This window comes from Muntiacus reevesi, chromosome 21 (assembly GCF_963930625.1).
Source record: "Muntiacus reevesi chromosome 21, mMunRee1.1, whole genome shotgun sequence".
In the NCBI taxonomy this organism is placed as follows: Eukaryota; Metazoa; Chordata; class Mammalia; order Artiodactyla; family Cervidae; genus Muntiacus; species Muntiacus reevesi.
Window position 1 is genome coordinate 31,027,043 of NC_089269.1, and position 18,522 is coordinate 31,045,564.

General features: G+C 39.3%; 2 protein-coding genes across 3 annotated transcripts in view; one reads left to right on the plus strand and one right to left on the minus strand.

Moving 5' to 3' along the window:
* Positions 1-1,039, minus strand: part of LIPI (lipase I) — a 70,198-nt gene extending 69,159 nt beyond the window's left edge. The window contains exon 1 of the mRNA XM_065913646.1: positions 925-1,039. The gene's annotated coding sequence lies outside the window, so the exon portion shown is untranslated. The remainder of the gene's footprint in view (positions 1-924) is intronic.
* On the plus strand, positions 1,010-18,256 carry RBM11 (RNA binding motif protein 11). 2 transcript variants are annotated; one of them, XM_065913649.1, is made up of 5 exons: positions 1,010-1,207; positions 5,059-5,221; positions 6,515-6,587; positions 13,738-13,834; positions 16,963-18,256. In XM_065913649.1, the coding sequence occupies exons 1-5, from the start codon at positions 1,112-1,114 to the stop codon at positions 17,272-17,274; spliced, it is 741 nt and encodes a 246-aa protein (XP_065769721.1). In that variant the 5' UTR covers positions 1,010-1,111; the 3' UTR covers positions 17,275-18,256. The 2 variants fall into 2 exon arrangements, with proteins under 2 accessions (XP_065769721.1, XP_065769722.1); XM_065913650.1 differs by having other exon boundaries at positions 16,990-18,256.
* Positions 18,257-18,522: the final 266 nt, after the last annotated feature.

The window sequence follows — 18,522 nt, forward strand, 5'->3', positions numbered from 1 at the left end:
CCAAATTAACAGTTGACAATATTTTGATTAATTTATCAAAACATTGAGATTCTGAGTAAGTTTTCTTCCTCCTTTCAACTATCTTTATTGTTTTCAGGAATTTTTTTTCCCAACCCTCAAGTAAGAATTAATTCTTCCCCTCGGTCCACAGTTTACAAAGTACAGCCCTGATATAAAATGCAAACATTAGATCCTACTAGTCACCCAGCATGCGTGCATGCACGGTCATTTCAGTCCTATCTGAGTCTCTGCGACACTATGGACTGTAGCCCACCAGTCTCCTCTATTCATGGGATTCTCCAAGCAAGAAGACTCCAGTGGATTGCCACGCCCTCCTCCAAGGGATCTTCCCAAACCAGGGACCCAACTCCTGTCTCCTGTGTCTCCTGCACTGCAGGCAGATACTTTACCCACTGAGCCGGGTGGGAAGCCCACAGTCATTCAACAGCCATCCTCAAAAATTCTGGCTTCAGTAACAAAACTTGCTATAATCTTTCCAGTATTCCTTGGTTTAGTCTATTTTCTCAAGTTCAAATGCCTTCTACAGTCCACCTAAATCCTGTGTCCATTTTCAAAGACTTCCCTAGGGAACACTTCCTGGCTAAATTAATTCTAGTACTCTATCCACATCCACGCACATATGCGCTCATTCTTTCAAAACGAGTTTTATGAAAAACACCAATTTTAAACCCCAATGACTTACTCGTTTACTCTTTGGAAACAAAGAAATTAGTCTTCCCCCATTAGCCTGTGAGCTTCGGTAATGAAGTTAGTATGTCTTAAATCATCTCTAAAGTCATTTTATTTAAAATGTTTGTTGAACAAACCCCAAATCAATTAATAATGTCGTGCCCTGAAGAAACGAACGGATCTCCACAAGCAAAATGTCAAGGCCCCTTGCAGACTAATCCTAGTCTCACTCACTCTCCCATGGTCCTGGTCGGATACGGGACTCCGCGAAGGTGCGGTGGGCGGTTACCACGGGGTGCTGGGGGCGTGGCCCCGCAGCCTCGCCCCGCCCCTGGCGCTCTTACTCTCCTCGTCGGCTCCGCCAGCAAAGAGAGAGGGCGTGGCCTCGGAGCCTCCTCCATCCTGGGGTCGAGCCGGAGGGATGTTGCCTACTCAGGAGGAAGCCGACAGGACGGTGTTTGTGGGAAATTTAGAGGCTCGAGTGCGGGAAGAGATTCTTTACGAGCTGTTCCTTCAGGTACAGTCGGCAGGGATAGGGGTATTGGAGGGGCGGAGCGCGTCGAGCCGGAAGCGCAGCAGGAGGGGCGGGGCGCACCTGAACCACCCGGAGTCCGGCTCCCTTTCCCTCCGCATCCCTTGCTCTGCTTTTAATTTAGTTCCGCTTTGGCTCAGCTGTCTCCAGGTTAGCAAGTGGGTAGTGAAGTGACAAAAAGTGCGCCTCATTCCCAACCCTTCCCCTCCCCATCCCCATTGCAGAGGCTTGGGGTGTGCAGTGACTGGGATACCCCCAACCCCCAGCCCTGAGTCAGGGCTTTGCAGAGGCTGCTGGCCTTGGTATGCTCAGACACAACAGAAAACAGCTCTGTCACTGTCTTCCTTCAGTTAATCAGCTGACGCCTTACATCCCGCGAAATGAGAGGAAGATATTTTAAGATGCTTTCATTTACGTTACTTACTCTCCCAAGCCCTTCTATACAGGAGATGATTTTACTCCAGAATGATAAATGAGATTTCTGCATAATTTGGGCAGCCAAATGATGACTGAGACCGATTGATACCAGAATGATAAATGAGATTTCTGCATAATTTGGGCAGCCAAATCATGACTGAGACCGATAGATATCGTGACTACTTCCCTTTATTTCATACCAAGAGGATCTTACGAAAACTTTTTCAGACCTGATAACTTATGTCTCCTGTATACACCTACTGTATACACATACATCTTACTTGTTAAAGAGATATCCTCATTCGGCCGTTCATTTAACCGTTCAGTGATCTATAATTACAATGACAGTAAGTAAGGTGCTAGACATACACATTTGAGACAGTCCTTGGTCTTTCTAAAAGGAGAAATTTTAAATTAATCATGATGTTTTAAAATAATGTGCAAAAAGAGGGACATTTAGTACGGCAAAGTTATTTCAAGTGTGAATTCTGATATCTGCAATGTAATTTTGGCCAAGTACACAAATAGCTCAGCACCACAGTTTCCTCAAATGCCAATGGGAGTCATCGTATCTACAGTGTGATGTGGTGTGAAGAGTGAATAAACGCATCCAGATCAGACAGAACTGAACCTGGTACTTCCTAAGTGCTTGCTGCTGCTGCTACTGCTAAATAGTACTACTATTACTATTCATAATAGTACTACTATTACTATTCATAATAGTACTGATGCTTATCTCAAGAGAAATCAGAAGTGACTTTCCTCTATCAGAATAAGAGCAAGTTCCAAGGGAGACAATAGCAAAACTAAATACGCAAGGCTAAGCATGAGTACCAGAGGTGAAAGGGGTTCTTTATGTAGTTTCTGAAAGGCTCTACATTTGTGTCTGAACTAAAGTGCCCCTCTGTTAATTATGAAGTGAAAGTGGAAGTGTTAGTCGCTCAGTCCTGTCTGACTCTTTGCAACCCCATAGATGGTAGCCTGCCAGGCTCCTCTGTCCATAGGATTCTCCAGGCAAGAAAACTGGAGTGGGTTGACATTTCCTTCTCCAGGGGATCATGCCAACCCAGGGATCAAACCTGGGTCTCCTGCATTGCAGGCAGACTCTTTACCATCTGAGCCACCAACAGATGCACACAATTTGATAGAATTTTCTCCAGGAACACAGTTTCCTTTCCTGGACATAAAACATTACTTGAAAAATGTTGCTGATTTTTAAGGCTTTAATGCTTATTTTTCTAACTTGACATCCTTTTAAGCCTGCCGTTTTTAATCTACTCTAATACTTATCTTTTCCTGCAGTTATTTTTCATCCTACTATTATTTGGAATTTATCATTCTAACTTTAAAAAAAAATGAAGGAAAGAAGAAGAGGAGGGATAGAGGGAGGTAGAAAGAAAATTTATATTTCATTTTCTCCAGAAAGCTTCTCTCATGTTGAGCCAACAAAAAGAGGGGTTTGGGAATGATGAGGTCAGTGGGATAGATAGACCTGAATGCCCCCATGTGCATATATTATTTCTAGTCAATAGGAACTGGATCTGTATCAGTTGTATGTGAAACTACAAGATACATTAGATAGATTGATAATCTCATTTTTTTATAATTTCTATCTAAATGTTCATCTCTCTTAATAGATCAGGCAGCAAAACATTTGTTTTTATTTTTGCCTATGCTCTTCTGTATTCTGGGAGGATTTACTAAAGTGAAGTGTCTTTTAGAAAGGCTTCAACCCAGCAAAACTTCACAAACCTTGACAACTGGCAGCACGATTGATGTGTTTGACTCTGGTTTAAAAATACTAAAAAACTTATGATGTGATTTTTACTACCATCAAGTCTTCTTGTTGAATTTCATCTTTTAAAAATGCATGGGTATATTTTTGAATTTGTAAAGTTCAAAGCATGTAAGCATATTCTGTCCATTTGTAATTTCATATATTTAACACCACTTGTGGAAAAACACTGATTAAAATTGATTTGTTTTATTACTATATGGCTCTCCTTTTTACTAGTTTCTTTCAAATTTCTGGTTATCCTTGGAAGAGTGAAAATCGGGTTTAATATCTTTGTACTTTTAACCAAGAAGTCTGGGCCAGGCAGATCCCCTGGAGAAGGAAATAGCAACCCACTCCAGTATTCTTGCCTGGAAAATCCCATGGACAGAGGAGCCTGGCGGGCTACAGTCCAAAGGATCACAACTGAGAGACTGCACACAGCACAGTGCAGAGATTTCAAGGGAAAGATAATGAATTTAGTTTCAAATGTGTTGTTTGAAGTATAATCACATGGAGCTCTCTAGGAGACTGTCTCCATGAATGAGACATGAGTGGGAAAAACATAGGTTCGTTGATAAGGTGGTTCTTGAAACCAGAAGGGAGGATGAGCCTTTCCCTGGGAAAGTAGAGAATAAAGAAAGAAAGATTGAATCTTAAAATACAGTATCATTTTAAAGATGATAATTAACATTTTTCATTAGATTAAAAATAATTCCTTAATATACATAACCAATTCAACAGAGAAAAGCAATCAATCATTAAAGTGCAATGAAAAAGTAGGAACCATCTACCTTTAAATCTATGTGAGGCTTGGTAAGTACTTCATCTAATCATTGTCATGATGGGAATGTGACATTTGAGGATGTAATTAGCACTCGTCTACAATATTTGACTCTGCTTTTGTACTCTGTATTGCTAATTATAGGTTTTAATCACAATAAGATCTGAATATTTTCAATTTTATTTTATCCTATTTTAATAATATACCATGGAATAATATTCCCCAGTTGTTAGACTTAGACCCTTACTAATTTTTCATTCTTACAAATAGTGCACCTACTTAAAAGTTTTAAACATATTAAAGCACTTTTCCCTTTGAGAATATTTACCAAAGGAGCTTACCATATTAAAATACAACTTCTATATAGATCAGAAATTTAATTTCTCTTGTGAAAATGTTTGAATCTTGTCAGAAAACAAAGTAGGTTTTGATGTGATGTTACCAGTTTCTTTATGGGAACATAAACCCAACATCTCAAGGAATGCTGGGTTTACCTTTTCAATTATTTTTGAGTTAAACATGGTTTATATGTGTGGAGGCAAAGTCGTATTTTAATCTTAGATCTAAATGCACTCTAAATTGTTTTGTTAGGCCTGTCTTTCCTTTTAAGATTTGGAACTATTACCTAAAATTTCCTGACCTTAACAACAGAAGTGTTTTTTGATGAGCCAGAAAATACCAAGAAAGTGTGATGAAGTATGATATTTATTGTTAGGAAAATACATGATCAAAAGAACTATATAAAAAGCTGTTATTGCTAACAGATTTGGAATTTTAGCCTAAATTGAATTTAGTTGATTTTCTGAGTGTAAAAAAAAAATCTTTAGATTTATGACAAAATAATTTTTAAGTTTTTTGCAGGCTGGGCCATTAACCAAAGTGACTATATGCAAAGACAGAGAAGGAAAGCCGAAGTCTTTTGGATTTGTCTGCTTTAAACACCCAGAATCAGTGTCTTATGCCATAGCTCTGCTGAATGGAATTCGTTTATATGGAAGGCCAATTAATGTGCAGTATCGATTTGGTAGGTTCTCTCACTGATGAAATCTTCCAAGTGTGTTTTGTTGGTGGTGTTGTACCCAAAGGTGTAAACTCCCCCCCGCCATGTTTTTTATGTTATAGCCTAGGACCACAAAAGTGCTCCTGTAGCCTCTTAAAATTTCTCAGAACACTTTCATAATATTATGTGATTAGTTAATACTACCAATGACATTGCCAAATCCATAGTATCTTTTCTATATTAAAATTTAAAGTGGTCTCTTTTAATGTCAGTCAGCAAATAGCCATGATGGTTGTTATTGGCTGTTAAAAATTAAATCTAAGTGAACTGGGGATACGCAACTCTAGCTTTTATGCAGCAAGGCTATTTGCTGATCTTCTTGTCAATGGTATCAAATATCTACCATTTGGAAGATAGGGTGGGTGCCTTAGTTTTTGTCCTGGGTTTACCATGTTATACATATAACCCTGGATCTGAGCCCTGTAAAAGCAGCTGGCCAAAGTCTGACCCATCATAGCCACAGAGAAAAGCTTCCTGACATGAATGGCCTCAAACACCTTCTCCTGCCACACATCAACACTGTTCATCATTGATTAGATGCCCAGAGGACACGGCACTATTACTCTAGCCCTTTCATAGTTTGAGGGACTCAGAGAGGCAGTGCTTATACTTATGTTGCAGTGCTTATGGTACTTATGTTCCTTCCTTCCTCAATGATTCAGGTTTACGGATGTACCCCTTGTTTGGTTTTTATTCTTCTTGCTGTACTAAAAAAACCATAAGAACAAGAAAACAATGCTGTCTTGTTGCAAAGGAAAAGGGCCACTTCACATTTCATTTTGTCTTAACAAAGATAATTAATTGGCTGCATCATGCTCTCAAGTACCACCAATCAACTCATACCGACAGTAAAACAGGTCGGGCCGTATCCTGTTCTGACACATCCCCAGCCAGCTGCGCAGCAGCCTCTTCAGGTTACATTCACATTAGTCAGTGCAGTTTAGAGAACTCATGCCTTCTACACAGAAGGCAAATAACACTGATTACTTGCCATCTTTAGTTTACAGGTATGTATCAGCAAGCAGCATTATATACTTTGTATGGCCCCATGTCAGCCTAATTCTTTTCTACAGTCATTGCTTTGGACAAAGCTTGGTATAATTCAGGCTCTTATAGTGATATAAGCAACCTTGTAAATAGTACTTGGGAGGTCAGAGTTATCTTGTGTATTTTATATGGAGTTTTTGAAAATGGCTTAATGTGAGAACTCCAAAAAGATGTACCACGAAGTAATCTGTTATTCTTTTTCTTTTGAAGGGAGCTCTCGCTCTTATGAACCTGCTAACCAAAGTTTTGAAAGCTGTGTTAAGATAAATTCACACAGCTACAGGTAATTAAAAATATTTTTTTCATAAAGGTAAGGCAAATAAATATGGTCCTAATACCAGGAAGTGTTTTCATATATTCTATAAAACCTTTCTATTTAGACATAGGTTAATATTAAAGAATTCATGCTTCCTGAAGCCATGAAAAGTGACAGAAAGTATTTTCATTTAAAATTCGGTCAATATTTTCTGTAGTAGGTGGGAGAGATTTATATTTGTAGCATTGTTTATAGATTACCATGTACTTTTCATTACTGTGAAATCACTGAAGTGTGCAAAGCCTCACTGCGATGGATCATAGAAATACTATTATCCATATTTTATACTTGAATATAGAGATGCAAAAGTCAACTAACTGCCAAGGGCGCAAAGATGAAAAGGTGATAGTTTCTAGACTTGAAATTAAGCCTTTGAACATTAAGTCACTCTGCTATTTATTTTACTACTTTTTAGAATGTCTCTATGGTAATTTTCAAAATATCCTCATTTGATGTAGACTTATTTCTTGATGCAACCATAGCCTGCAGGGACACTCTCAGTTTAGCTATACCAAAGGTCATGGAACAGAAAGTCTCCCAAACCAGATTAAGATGCTCAAATCACAGCATTTATTAAATCAGTTTAAAAGATACAGTGAAAAGCAAAAGAAAAGCTTTGGGTATTGGATAATTTAACATTTGGAGGATAGGATACAAGTAGGCAGAGGACCCTACTAGCCGAGTTCTGGTTACACTGATATTCATACAACCTGTTTCTCTCCATTGCATCAGCCTTCCCCACTGATTGTGTGATTATTAGCCCTAGAGTGGGCTTCCCAGGTGGCTCTAGGGGTAAAGAACCATCTCCCAGTGCAGGAGACTTAAGAGATGCAAGTTCCATCCCTAGGTCAGGAAGATCCCCTGGAGAAGGCATGGCAACCTTCACTCCAGTGTTCTTGCCTGGAGAATCTCTGGACAGGCTACAAGCCCGGCAGGTTGCAGTCCATAGGGTCACACAGAATCAGACACACCTGAAACAACTTAGCAAGCACGCACTCTTGAACCCTAGAGTTGAGGTTAGAGTAAGAGATTCCGTTCAGATAGAAAGTTCCTAGAGCTAATCTCGCTTGCTTGCTTTCTCAAAGAGACAGAGGGGCAAATATACCTGGCCACAGAAGGAGCTACATACCCACAAGGTCTGCCTGAGTTTCTTAGGCAGAGCAGACACAAGAACAGCAAAACTTAGCCCAGAGGCGCCATGATGATGACTTGGTCTTTCCTTCCCTTTCCACCTGTGACTAACAGTCTTATATGTTCCATCGTATTTTCCACTGAATCTATCCGTGGCATCTCTTAATACATACTAAATTATTTTGAATATTTAATGTATGTTATGAATTCTGCCTGTCTTCCAAGTCACTTGCTTGTTCTAATTACACTATCATCATTATCTCATAAATCTGTATTAGCTGAGTTCTAGCTACACTAATGTTCATAGCCCCTGTTTCTCTCTGCTGCTGCATCAGATCCATCAGTGTATCTTTCGTAAAGGCTTCCATATGCGTTTCTTCTGAGTTTTATCCACCCTGGTGGTTTTCTTGTTTTCTGTAGCAGAACTGAATGTTCTCAAGTAAACTAACAACATTTGAACCTCCCATGCCTGCTAATTATATCTACCCTCCTAATCATAAAAGAGTGACCTCTTAGGACTGGCAGTTACCCAGACTCATCTTTTGCAGAAGTACTGCACCCCACGCATAACACAGTGCGCTCCATGTCCCCATTGTCCCCCACATTTCTAAATCCATGAAATCGGGACAAAGTAGGTGCTGAATTCAGACTATCTGAATTTGAATCCTGCCTCTGTCAACTTTATTAACAGTATAACCCTGGACAAATGATCACACTGTACCTCATATCTACAGTGAGGATAATTATTGTCAGAATCAAAATTCATAGTTTCAAGGTATTTAAAATAGTGGGCATATAGCAAGTATCCAGTGAGTACTTTCAGCAAATGTTGGCGGGAGGCGGTGGTGATTCACTCGTTTGGCATGAAAGGAACTGTGGACTCCTGAACTGAGCCATTTAGGTTACATAAAAACGTCCCTTCTTCTTCTAGGGGCACAAGATACCTCTTTTTCCTTATGAGTTTGGAAAAAAACAAGGTATTGCTAGGTGTGGGTCAGAAGAAGAAAGACTAGATAAAAAACTTAGAAGACAGCAGTAACTCTTACATGTTCTACTTCCGTTTGATATACTTTTAATTATCACAAATTCTAGGGTAAAAGATCAGAGATAGGTATATATTCCATAATACTCCCCTTCGCTGGTAATACCTTATTCTTCTAGTATGTGCTGCATTATAAAGGAAGAATGAGAAAAGGCCAGAGTGTCCTAGAAGTGTTGTGCAGAGAATGCTGCTCTTGTCATACCCTGGTCTTTCACTCGTCTTGCTTGGAAATGTGTTTCTGTGCTTGTTCCTACCTCTTATACCTTCTGCTTTTAGTAAATAGTTACTGCATTAGTGTGCCTGTGTTAGTCACCCAGTCGTGTTGGACTCTTTGACCTCATGGGCTATAGCCTGCCAGGCTTCTCTGTCCATGGGATTCTTCAGGAGAAAATACTGGAATGTGTTGCTATTCCCTTCTCCAGGGGATCTTTCCAACCCAAGGATCAAAACCCGGTCTCAGGCATGGCAAGCAGATTTTTTACCGTCACAGCCACCAGTGCTAGTTCAGTTCAATACAGTTCAGTCACTCAGTCATGTCTGACCCTTTGCGACCCCATGGACTGCAGCATACCAGGCTTCCCTGTCTATCATCAACTCCAGGAGCTTGCTCAAACTCAAGTCCATCGAGTCAGTAGTGCCTTCCAACCATCTCATCCTCTGTCATCCCCTTCTCCTGCCTTCAATCTTTCCCAGCATCAGGGTCTTTTCCAATGAGTCACTTCTTCACATCAGGTGGCCAAAGTTTCAACTTCAGCATCAGTACTTCCAATCCATATTCAGGACTGATTTCCTTTAGGATGGACTAGTTTGATCTCCTTGCAGTCCAAGGGACTCTCAAGAGTCTTCTCCAACACCACAGTTCAAAAACATCAGTTCTTTGGCGCTCAGGTTTCTTTATAGTCCAACTCTCACATCCATACTTGACTACTGGAAAAACCATAGCTTTGACTATATGGACCTTTGTTGGCAAAGTAATGTCTCTGCTTTTTAGTATGCTTTCTAGATTGGTCATAGCTTTTCTTCCAAGGAGCAAGCGTCTTATAATTTCATGGCTGCAGTCACCATCTGCAGTGATTTTGGAGCCCCAGAAAATAAAGTCAGTCACTGTTTCCATTGTTTCCCCATCTATTTGCCATGAAGTGATGGGACCAGAAGCCATGATCTTAGATTTCTGAATGTTGAGTTTTAAACCAACTTTCTCTCTCTCCTCTTTCACTTTCATCCAGAGGCTCTTTAGTTCTTCTTCACTTTCTGCCATAAGAGTGGTGTCATCTGCATATCTGAAGTTATTGATATTTCTCCTGGCAATTTGATTACAGCTTGTGCTTCATCCAGCACAGTGTTTCTCATGATGTACTCTGCATATAAGTTAAATAAGCAGAGTGACAATATACAGCCTTGACATATACCTTTCCTGATTAGGAGCCAGCCTGTTGTTCCATGTACAGTTCTACTGTTGCTTCCTGACCTATATACAGATTTCTCAAGAGGCAAGTCATCAGGTGGTCTGGTATTCCCATCTCTTTCAGAATTTTCCACAGTTTGTTGTGATCCACACAGTCGAAGGCTTTGGCATAGTCGATAAAGCAGAAGTAGATGTTTTTCTAGAACTCTGTTGCTTTTTTGATGATCCAACAGATGTTGGCAGTTTGATCTCTGGTTTCTCTGCCTCTTCTAAAACCAGCTTGAACATCTGGAAGTTCACGATTCTTATACTGTTGAATCCTGGCTTGGAGAATTCTGAGCATTATTTTGCTAGCATGTGAGATGAGTGCAATTGTTTTGTAGTTTGAGCATTCTTTGTCATTGCCTTGCTTTGGGATTGGAATAAAAACTGACCTTTTCCAGTCCTGTGGCCACTGCTGAGTTTTCCAAATTTGCTGGCATATTGAGTGCAGCACTTTCACAGCATCATCTTTTAGGATTTGAAATATCTCAACTGGAATTCCATCACCTCCACTAGTTTTTTCCATAGTGATGCTTCCTAAGGCCCACTTGACTTCACATTCCAGGATGTCTAGCTGTAGGTGAGTGATCACACCATCATAGTTATCTGGGTCATGCCGATCTTTTTTGTATGGTTCTTCTATGTATTCTTGCCACCTCTTAATATCTTCTGCTTCTGCTAGGTCCATACAACTTCTGCCCTTTATTGTGCCCATCTTTGCATGAAATGTTCCCTTGGTATCTCTAATTTCCTTGAAGAGATCTCTAGTCTTTCTCATTCAATATTCTCCTCTATTTCTTTGCACTGATCAATGAGGAAGGCTTTCTCATCTCCCCTTGCTATTCTTTGGAACTCTGCATTCAAATGGGAATATCTTTCCTTTTCTCCTTTGTGTTTAGCTTCTCAGTGCCAAGGCCACCATAAAAAGAATCAGAAATGAAGTTAAACACAGATATGTGTTGTCTCACAGCTCAAAGTCCAAAATACGGTGTCTGCTAGAGCCCCTTCTGAGGGCGATGAGAAAGAATCTGTCCTGTGCCTCTGTTATGTATGCCGTTCTGTGCTTAGTCGCCTGGTCATGTTCGACTCTGCAACCCCAGAGAGTAGCCCGCCAGGCTCCTCTGTCCATGGGATTCTCCAGGCAAGGATACTAGAGTGGGCTGCCATGTCCTCCTCCAGGGGATCTTCCCGACCCAGGGACTGAACCCAGGTCTCCCCATTGCAGGTGGATTCCTTACCATTTGAACCACCAGGGAAGCCAGTGCCTCTCTCATAGCTTCCCTTGATTTTTGACAATCATTGATATTCCTTGACATGTACAAGCATCACCCAGCTCTCTGCCTTCATCTCCATATGATGTTCTCCCTGTGTGCATCTGTCTCTACAAGTTTCCCCTTTTGACTATAATAAGGAAGGATACCTGTTTAGCACACCCTACTCCAGTATGACCTCCTCTTAGCTAATTACATCTGCAGCAACCCTATCTCCAAATAAGGTCACAGTTCAGCTCAATCGTGTCCAACTCTTTGTGACCCCATGGACTGCAGCACGCCAAGCTTCCCTGTCCATCACCAGCTCCCAGAGTTTGCTCAAACTCATGTCCATTGAATCAATGATGCCATCCAACCATCTCATCATCTGTCGTCCTCTTCTCCTCCTGCCTTCTGTCTTTCCCAGCATCAGGGTTTTTCTGATGAGTCACTTCTTCACATCAGGTGGCCAAAGTATTGGAGTTTCAGCTTCAACATCAATCCTTCCAATGTATATTCAGGACCGATTTCCATTAGGATGGACTGGTTGAATCTCCTTGCAGTCCACAGGACTCTTAAGAGTCCTCTCCAACACCGCAGTTTAAAAGCATCAATTCTTTGGTGCTCAGCTTTCTTTATAGTTTAACTCTCACATAAAAGGTCACATTCTGAACTATTTGGGGTTAGGACTACAACATATAAATTTTGAGTTGACACAGTTCAACATGTGACTTCCCAATTTACCTGTGACTCCTCTATGGAGAAACATATGCATGCCCTAAGATTCCCATGGGAAAGATTGTGGTTTTAAAAATTTTGCATCTATTTTCATAATGGTGCTAATCTCACCACCTCTGCTACTGGGTCACATCTTCCCCAGTCTATAACCTCATTGTTCTTTTTATCTTGTTTATTTACCATCACTCACTGCAAACACATGTTCATGTCTCCTTGAACTTTGTCTCCAAATCAGTCTGTTATCTTTTCCCCTTCTTCTCACTGAAAAATTATCCTTCACATCTTTACTTCCTATTCACTTCTTAACCCCACTGTTATTTGGAAGCTATTCTTTTAACAGTTTGTTGTCAGGAATCTTCTGATCAGTGATAGAGTAGCTCTGATGCTTATCCAGTTTACTCTAAAAACCAACACTGTCTAAGTATTTCCTCACTGAAACCCACTTTTCCACTGGCTTCTGTGATCCTGCTCTCACCATGAACCAGTGCCTGTCAGTCTGACAGCTTCTTCTTGTTCTCCCGCCATTGTCTTTGCCTCCATCTGCCTGTTTTAATTCACCCTTCCCACAGTAAACTTCCTGTCCTAAGATTAGCAGTATTAGCATTAAAATTATGGCATACTGTGGAGCAAGTAGAATGAAGACTAGCTATAACGAGGACTAGCTGAGAATCCAGCCAGTACATGTAACATTGGAATTTATTAGAGATCTCCATAGATGCAAACATTACATATATAAATGAAGTTTTTGGACACTTCTGATGTTAATCAGGGATTGGGCATGTGTGCAAAATCACTTCAGTCGTGTCTGTCTCTTTGCACCCCTATGAACTGTAACCCTCCAGGCTCCTCTGTCCATGGACTTCTCCAGGCAAGAATACTGAAGTGGGTTGCCATACCCTCCTCCAGGAGATCTTCCCAACCCAGGAATGGAACCCGAGTCTCTCACATCTTCTGCATTGGCAGGCGGGTTCTTTACCACTATCACTGTGTGGGAGAAATCAGCAAATATGTGTTCATGCTAATATCAGCAGCCCGTTTAACAAAGAGCATAATTTTTTTAGTTAAACAGTGGTAGTACCTTCAAAAATAAATTGAAAAAATTCCTCTTTTTTTTAACCTTTTTTTATTTGTAGAAGATTGAGTGTATGCTTGGTAATTATTATTGACTTACTTTGCTTTCTTCATATCTGAGTGTTCTATGCCTTTATACAACTATAACATGGTTTAACATTTTCCTATCAGAAAGCCAAATATGACTCTAAATATTGAGATTTCAGTATGTAATAATTAATAAGACTTGAGTTACTGCTATGTCACTACATTATCAGTGTAATAATTGATTGTATGTTTAAAGTTAATTTATCTTAATTGAGGTTTTAGAGAAGCTCTTTAATTATGAAGCTGTCTCTCTCTTTTTTTTTTTTTTTTTAAGACTAGAGTACCTAGGAATAGGAACCCAGTCCATAGGAATTTTAACTTCATATTACTTCTTCTTTTACCTCCCTAAAGAAATGAAGAAGCCATGGGCAGATCTCCCTTTTCCATGCAGTTCTCTCCAATTAATAATGCAACTTTATCTCAAGAATATTTTCTCTTTCAGAAGATGGTAAGTTTGATATGCCTTTGGTTGAAAATGTAACTTGATAATACAAACTACAAAGGATATGAAAGCTGCTTGGAACTTAAGCTCAACTCAGCCTAGAGTGAAGGCAGAAGATGCCTTGAGCACTGTGCCCCGGGGACGATCTGCTGTTTTATCTGAAATCGATCCTCTGAAATCCCACACATGTTATCTCCACAAAAAGCCAGTGTATCATTGAAAAATGACAGATGCAAGTGATAATGCACTGTGGTAAAGTAAAATTTGAATCACTTAAATGACTATATTTTTAAAATTTAAAAGGTATGTTTCTAGAATTGAATACTATTTAATGAAGCATTTTGATAGAATGTAGTCATCAATCACAATATACTGCTTTTGTACATATATTTTTATTTTAACTAAAGGCAAAGTTTCTCAATTGGTAGATTAAACTACCTTATTTCCAAAGACTCTCAAAAATGTGGTTCTGGCCTAGAAATCACAGTGGTGAACTATATTGTTAAAAGGAAACTAAGAAATATTTTCTTCTAACTTCTCATTTTAGACATAATAAAATTGAGGTTCAGAGATTAATCAGCAAGCCCAAGATTATATAACTTGTTAATGACAGCTGTGGGACAGGTATTCTGTCCCACAGAATACACTGGTATTCTGATTCACACGTGATTTCTTGCAAACATCTAACATACATATGAGCTTCAGATTTTTCAATTAGCCATTTTCACTTTGTAAACATAATGAAAGTTGATAATATCATTTTTGGAAAATATTTTTCTTGGTTATACAGTCTGTGCTTAATTGGGTCTGACTCGTTTATGACCCTATGGACTGTAGCCCACCAGGCTTCTCTGTCTGTGGGATTTCCCAGGTAAGAATACTGGAGTAGGTAGCTATTTCCTTCTCCAGGGCATCTTCCCAACCCAGGGATCAAATACAAGTCTCCTGCATTACAGGCAGAATCTTTACCCACTGAGCCGTCAGGAAAGCCCTTTTCTTGTTTATGGTGAGATGTTAATAAACAGCCAATTCTCATCTAAAACCATCAATATCTTCTTTGTGGCATTATTTTTATCTTTGATGAGATGAGAAATACATTCATACACATATGCACACAAGAGCACTTGTTTTCCCTATTAATCTTTTTTAATGGAAGTAAATAACTTTATGATCACATTGTCCACAGTCTATTTATACTTTCATTTAAAAATATTAGTAAGAACTAATGTTGCCCCATTCAGTATTACTGGTTACTAATTTTACTTTTTATTTTTAATTGGAGGAAAATTGCTTAGCAGTGTCGTGTTGGTTTCTGCTGTACACCATGAATCAGCCCTAAGTATGCATATATGCCCCCCTCTTGAGCGTCCCTCCTTCCCGCTAAACCCAAGCTCCCTAGGTCATCGCAGAGCACTGAGGTGAGCTCAGCTCCCTGTGTTTTATAGCGGCTCCCCTCTAGCTGTCTGTTTTACCCATGGTGATGTATTTTTTTCAGTGCTACTCTCTCAATTTGCCCCACCCTCTCCTTCCTCTGCCTTGTCCACAAGTCTGCTCTCTGCGCCTGTGTCTCTATTCCTGCACTGCAAATAGGTCCTTAATCCACTTTGAATAGCTGGAAAATTGAGTTAATCTATCCTAAGAATTGACTGCTGTGCTGTATAATATGGTGACTATCAGCCCTCCATAAGGAGTGATTTTTTTTCATTTTACTTAATTTTTTTTCCACTCCAAAAATTTTTATTTTTATTTTTTCATTTATTTTTATTAGTTGGAGGCTAATTACTATATAGAACAGACTTTTGGACTCTATGGGAGAAGGCGAGGGTGGGATGATCTGAGAGAACAGCATTGAAACATATATATTATCAAGTGTGAAACAGATCACCATTCCAGGTTGGATGTATGAGACCAGTCCTCAGGGCTGGTACATTTTACTCAATTTTAATTAAAACTTAAGTTTAGAAAGAGAATCTTGATGCAGTTATTGCAAAACTTTGAAGTTTGTTTGAAAAAAACTTGGGTATGTATATCTACTATTTCAACTAAATTTTTATATAATCTAAATTCTGATTATTTTCAATGAAAATTTAGTATCCAAATTGAATATGCTTTTGAATATAAGTATAAGTACATAAATATATAGGGTTTCTCTGGTAGCTCCGTTGGAGAAGGAAATGGCAACCCACTCCAGTATTCTTGCCTGGAAAACCCCATGGGTGGAGGAGCCTAGTAGGCTACAGTCCATGGGGCCGCAAAGAATCGGACACAACTGAGCGACATCACTTTCTTTCTTTCTTTCCCTGGTAGCTCAGTCAGTAAAGAATCTACCTGTTGTGCAGGAGACCCGGGTTCAACCCCTGGGTCGGGAAGATCCCCTGGAAAAGGAAATGGCAGCCCACTCCAGTATTCTTGCCTGGGGAATCCTATGGACAGAGGAGCCTGGTGGGCTACCGTCCATGGGGTCACAAGAGTCGGACACAACTTAGCTCCTAAACCACATCCATAAGTATAAAAGGCACACCAGATTTTAAAGACTTAGTATAAAAAAGTAAAATATCTCATGAATAATTTTTATACTGGTTACATGTTGAAATGACAATATTTTGGACATCTGGGGATAAATAAAATATATCAGGGCTTCCCAAGTGACTCAGTGATAAATAATCCACCTGCCAGTGCAGGAGACACAGATGTGGGTTCAATCCCTGGGTCAGAAAGATCCCTTGGAGTAGGAAGTGGCAGCTCACTCCAGTATTCCTGCCTTGGAAGTTCCATGGACAGAGAAGCCTGGCGGACTATAGTCCATGGGATGGCAAAGAATCAGAACTGAGCAAACGAGCACACACACAAGATACATTATTTAAATTGCACCCGTTTCATTGTTATTTTCATCCTGTGACTATTAGAAGATTTAAAACTACCTATGTGGCTTGCATTGCATTTCTGTAGGACCGCACGAATCTGTACTGGAGTACCCCATACACCAGCTGGAATCTCTGTTAATCGCTTAAGGAAACTCCCGCAGCCCTGTGCTTGCTATACTGACACGTGGTTCGGTTTGCTCGTAGCTGTTTGTATCATAAGTGTATACTCTAACTTTTTCTTTCTTTTCCTTCGTGGGCCTGTTCCGGTAGGTGAGTATGTGCGGGTCTTTCCCACAGCAGTGGCCTGCATATAGCCCGGCGCTGCAGCCTCCTTACTATGAGATGACAGCTCCACTCGCTAGTAGCACCTCCGCGTCTCCCTCGCTGACTCATGTTTCGGATCTGGAGGCTGGACCCAGCTCTTACGAATGGACTCACCAGCAACCGAGTGACTCAGACCTCTATCAGACAAATAAACGGAAGAGGCAGAGACAAAGCAGCGATAGCGATAGCAGCCCAGAAAACAGTAGAGGAAATGAGTATAGCCCAAAGTTCCAAAAGTGTAAGAAAAAGAGATACTAGTATTTACATTCAAATGAAATGTACCTCTGCTAGTCTTCATTCTCTTAAAAAAGAAATCTGTATTCTACGAAAGGACCAATTCCATGGCTTTCTTGTCTTCTTTGAAATATATAACAATATGATATCTGATTTGCTATTTAATTTTTGTCTTGAATGACAAAAATCTTAAAAACAATATAATGTGCTTTTTGTATTTGTAATGGTGTTGTTAACAAGAAATACACTCTTGAGTTGTTATGTTTTAGTATCAGTGATGAACTTACACTAAACCATTAATCAAAAGTCACTTACTGAGCACTTATGGAGAAGACACCATGATCTTCTACATCGTTGCCTGTAACACTCAGCTGAAATTAGGAGTGGAATGGTCAGTTTTCTGAATGAAACTAATACAAATCTTTGAGTTGTATGTTTTTCCTAAGAAGAGAGAATAAGCAGAGTTTAGTTTCCTTTATTACTAGTACTTTATTTTAGTCTAAATATCTTGTCTCAGCCTTATTCTCATACATATTTACCTTCATAAAATAAGGATATACAACAGTGATACCAAAGGAAAGACGATTATCATGTGGCTAGCTTTTGGTTCCTTCCCTTCATATGATTATATATAAATAGGAATACCTGCCTCTTTACTTCCTACTTATTAATGGTATTTTATGAAAAGTAGTTGGCTATGTCAGTATTTATTGTCCACCTCTTTTTCCATCCGGGTTGGAGAGCATATATTGGACACATTTAGATCTTGATAATGAACAATAATTTCAATAGAAAATGTCACTATTGTATGATATTTAATGTTTATCATAAAATTAGCTTTCCTATTTCTGGACCATTTGTTTGCAGGGATTAACAGACTACATGTAAAATTAATGATTTATTTGGACAATCTTGTTAACTTTGTAGCTCATCATAAACTAGAATGCTGAAAATATTTATTTATTGAATCCAATTGAAAGGATCACACAGCTTCATTAGGAGCTAACCACCCAATTTTAACCATTCTTTGATATTTCTTTTGTGTATTGCATTGCACCTTATAGATATTTATTATTATTTAAAATAATAAAATATTTTTAGCAAAAATAGTAGCTGAATTTAACTTCTGGGTATGATTATACAATGCAGTCATGTTTTAAATGTAAATATTAGTCTGATTTGATCTGGCAAATGTGAAAATCTAGATTCTGCTTAATGTAGCTTGATCTATATAACTTCATATTGTTGAATATTCAAACTAAAATTGCTGAC

Excerpts from the sequence above, each read along its gene's own strand:
- RBM11 (XM_065913649.1), top strand. The coding sequence starts at position 1,112 with ATGTTGCCTACTCAGGAGGAAGCCGACAGGACGGTGTTTGTGGGAAAT. Across the intron at positions 6,588-13,737 it reads ATAAATTCACACAGCTACAG|AAATGAAGAAGCCATGGGCA; the intron begins GTAATTAAAAAT and ends ACCTCCCTAAAG. Across the intron at positions 13,835-16,962 it reads ATTTTCTCTTTCAGAAGATG|GTGAGTATGTGCGGGTCTTT; the intron begins GTAAGTTTGATA and ends CTGTTCCGGTAG.